Raw genomic sequence first — 3,271 nt, forward strand, 5'->3', positions numbered from 1 at the left:
ATTATGTGGAACAGGTGATTTTTCCAGTTCGTCGCAGAAAAAGAACAGGCTGCACAAATCCATCTAGCAAATAACCAATTGAAGCAATAAACTGCAGAGCCGAAATATGCTGCTGTGTAAAAATGAATGCTGAAATTTTATATGGGACAAATATAATAACCACAGCCACAGTAGTTATTAGAATGTGATTAAATGCTCTTCTTTTCATTTGGTTTACCTTTTCTTTGTCATTCTCTCCTGGTCCTGACTGTTTCAGACCTATGAGAACAGCTACAAGAAAAAATAACTGAACAAAGGGGAAAAGTAGAAACTGCACAGTGAACAGCCGTGCATGTCGACTGTTGAGCGAGATTACAATAAACATGCACAACAAACAGGAGGCAATGGTGATTATCCAAGCAGCAATGCAACAGATCACTCTATATCTGAGAGGTTTGAACTTCAGAAAGGTTACAGGATGAACCACTGCCAGGTAACGCTCAACACACATCAGACACTGAAACAGAGGACGTCCAGTGATGGCTAGTCCATGCAAAGACTGTGACGATGTCTTGTAATTTGAAAACCAGAATGACAGTATATCAATTAAACATTTCAGACAGTAATCTCACAAACAGAAACATTTAGGTTGAAGAAGTCTGTTGCAATTCCAGTTTCTGTGACAATAAGCCAAACAACATAAAAATGTATGGGAAGACCAACAAGGAAACTGATGCTGCACACACACAGTGCCATGCTGCTCATTAGTCCAATGGAATGGGTTGTTGAGTCTGTGGTGAAGTTCAGTGTAGAGTTCATTTCTTCCTTATTTCCCCCCCCAAAAGATTCCAATCTTTAGTTCTGCAGTTCTAAAATTAAAATCCATATAACCAAAGCCAACCAATATTAAATAACTTGTGTAGGCATTCAGGTAACTTAATTAATCCACAACACTTAAATTACTCAGTTGTATTCCAATTTTAAATCATTTCAAAATATAGCTGCATTCATTATCATCAAACAACTTATCTTTATAATGATGACATTGATATTTTCTGCAAATTATTGAGTACAAAATTAAATGAAAAAAGAAGAGTTTGTCACCTGAAGGCTGAATGTCCTCTGGACTATGTTTTCATTGTCTGACTTTAAAGCTGCCACACAAATAAATGGCTGCACATAAAACAATTCACTTTACATAAAATGGATATGCAAATTAATCATAGGAAAGTGAACAATTCAGATTTACTGAAAAGTATATTAATCTAAAGCAAATGTATTGTTTTATGAGAATCAACTACATTCAAACCATTCTGACTTACAATTAAGTTCACACTTTAATTTTAAAGGTACACTATGTAACATTTGACCCTTTAGCAGTTAAAAAACAAAACTGCAGACGTTTTGCAGAAGAACATGGTTTTGGTTGTGCTTCAGCTCTGCGTTGCGGTACTAAGTACAAATACTTTAACTTAATTAAATACTTTATTCAAAAACCAAACCACATACAAATAACCATGTATAACAGCTAGAAAAGGTATACTATGCATATAGTAAAAAAAATCAATGATTTTATGCATTAGTCAGTCTTTTCAAAGATACCAGAATAAGTAAAACAGTGAATGGCTGACTAAAATGTTCTAGAATCATAAACTGTGTCAATAAAAGTGTAAATTCAGCTGGAACAAAAACAATGGTTAGTTACTTTACATTGTTCACATTACAATGGATATCTTTAACAGGTTTCGTGGAAAACAGTGTCAGTTTTCCAACATGATTCAAAAAAAGAACCGGCTGAATAAAACCAGCCAGAATATAACAAAAGACAGAAGTAGACCAAAGAGCCGGAAAATGCTGTTGTGTAAAAATTGTAGTGAATCCTGACATTATAAATGGAACATATATAATAGCCAAGCTAACAGTAGATATTAGAATGATATGAAATGCTCTTCTCTTTATGCTGTTTTTCTCCTCTTTCTCTCTCCCTCTCTCTCCTGGTCCTGACTGCTTCAGAGCTCTGAGAACAGCCACAAGACAAAACAACTGAATTAAGAAGAAGAGGAGGAACTGCAGCGAGAAGAACCATGTATAGAAGATCGTGGTAAGTGTCTTCAAAATTAACCAGCAGAAAAAACATGAGCCACAAGTTATTATCCAGACAGTAGTAGAGCAGATCACTCTATATCTGAGAGATTTGAACTTCAGAAAGGTTACAGGATGAACCACTGCCAGGTAACGCTCAACACAGATCAGACACTGAAACAGAGGACGACCAGTGATGCATAGTCCTTGCAAAATTAGTGACAATGTCTTGAAATACGAAAACTGAATTGACAGCAGATTAAACAAACTTGTCAGACAAACACCAGTCTCACAAACAGAGAGATTGAGGTTGAGGAACTCTGATGCAACTCCACTTGTTCCTGTGATGATGAGCCATAAAACATAGGAGTGTGTAGGAAGACCAAACAGAAAACTGATGCTGGACACACATATTCTGGAGATTAATTCATAGGAATCAGTTGTGGAGTTTGTCGATGCTTCAGGTGTGGTGAAATTAGCCATGGTGTTATTCATCTCCCCCGTCTTTTCAGCTCAGAACCTCACAAAATGATTCATTAGCGTATTCTATTTGAAGAGAGAAACGTAAATGTACCAGACTTCATTAAAAACAGTCAAAACTATTACACATATACTGCATATAAAACAAAATAAAAATGATACACAGAAGACAATCACATTCCTTCATTAAATTACTTTAAAATGAGATATGATTCTATTCATCACTTTCACTCAATGTACTATTTAGATTTCTTAGTCTGATGTCATATATACAAAATCACTTTCTTGTTTAAGGAAACCATTGAGGGATGCACCTCAACCTGTTTTACTCAGAAGATAATCATCTAACCCTAAAACTATGTCTGATAATCACACTGATATTTTGCATATTACTGAATGGAATAACTAAGAAATTAATCAAAAAGGAGATTTTGTCACCTGAAGAGAGAATGTCCAGTTTCTCTGGATGGAAATAATACTCTCTGCTGTTTTTGTAGTCTCACTTCAATGTCATTTGCACAGCTTCATATGCAACATTTCACATAAAATAATACATATGCAAACATTGCAGTCAAATAAAAAACATGAGGTTTAAAATGACATGTTGTTTTAAATAATTTGAATAGTAAGTGCAAAATAATCTACTTCTGTCTAGTCTTATGATATTACAAACATATGTATAACGTGTACAGCTCAGGTTAATTTTATTGTCATGTGTGACAGGATATGT

The 3,271-nt window shown here is 34.9% G+C and overlaps 1 protein-coding gene across 1 annotated transcript; it reads right to left on the reverse strand.

The window, feature by feature from the left end:
• Nucleotides 1-450: 450 nt before the first annotated feature.
• LOC311277676 (chemokine XC receptor 1-like) lies at nucleotides 451-2,556 on the reverse strand (the record flags this gene model as incomplete). Its single annotated transcript, XM_084388047.1, has 2 exons — nucleotides 451-465; nucleotides 1,900-2,556. 2 exons carry the CDS (start codon nucleotides 2,554-2,556, stop codon nucleotides 451-453), a joined length of 672 nt encoding a protein of 223 aa, XP_084244173.1.
• Between the last annotated feature and the right edge of the window lie 715 nt (nucleotides 2,557-3,271).

The sequence above is a fragment of the Rutilus rutilus genome, assembly GCF_951802725.1.
Source record: "Rutilus rutilus genome assembly, chromosome: 18".
NCBI classification, from domain to species: Eukaryota; Metazoa; Chordata; class Actinopteri; order Cypriniformes; family Leuciscidae; genus Rutilus; species Rutilus rutilus.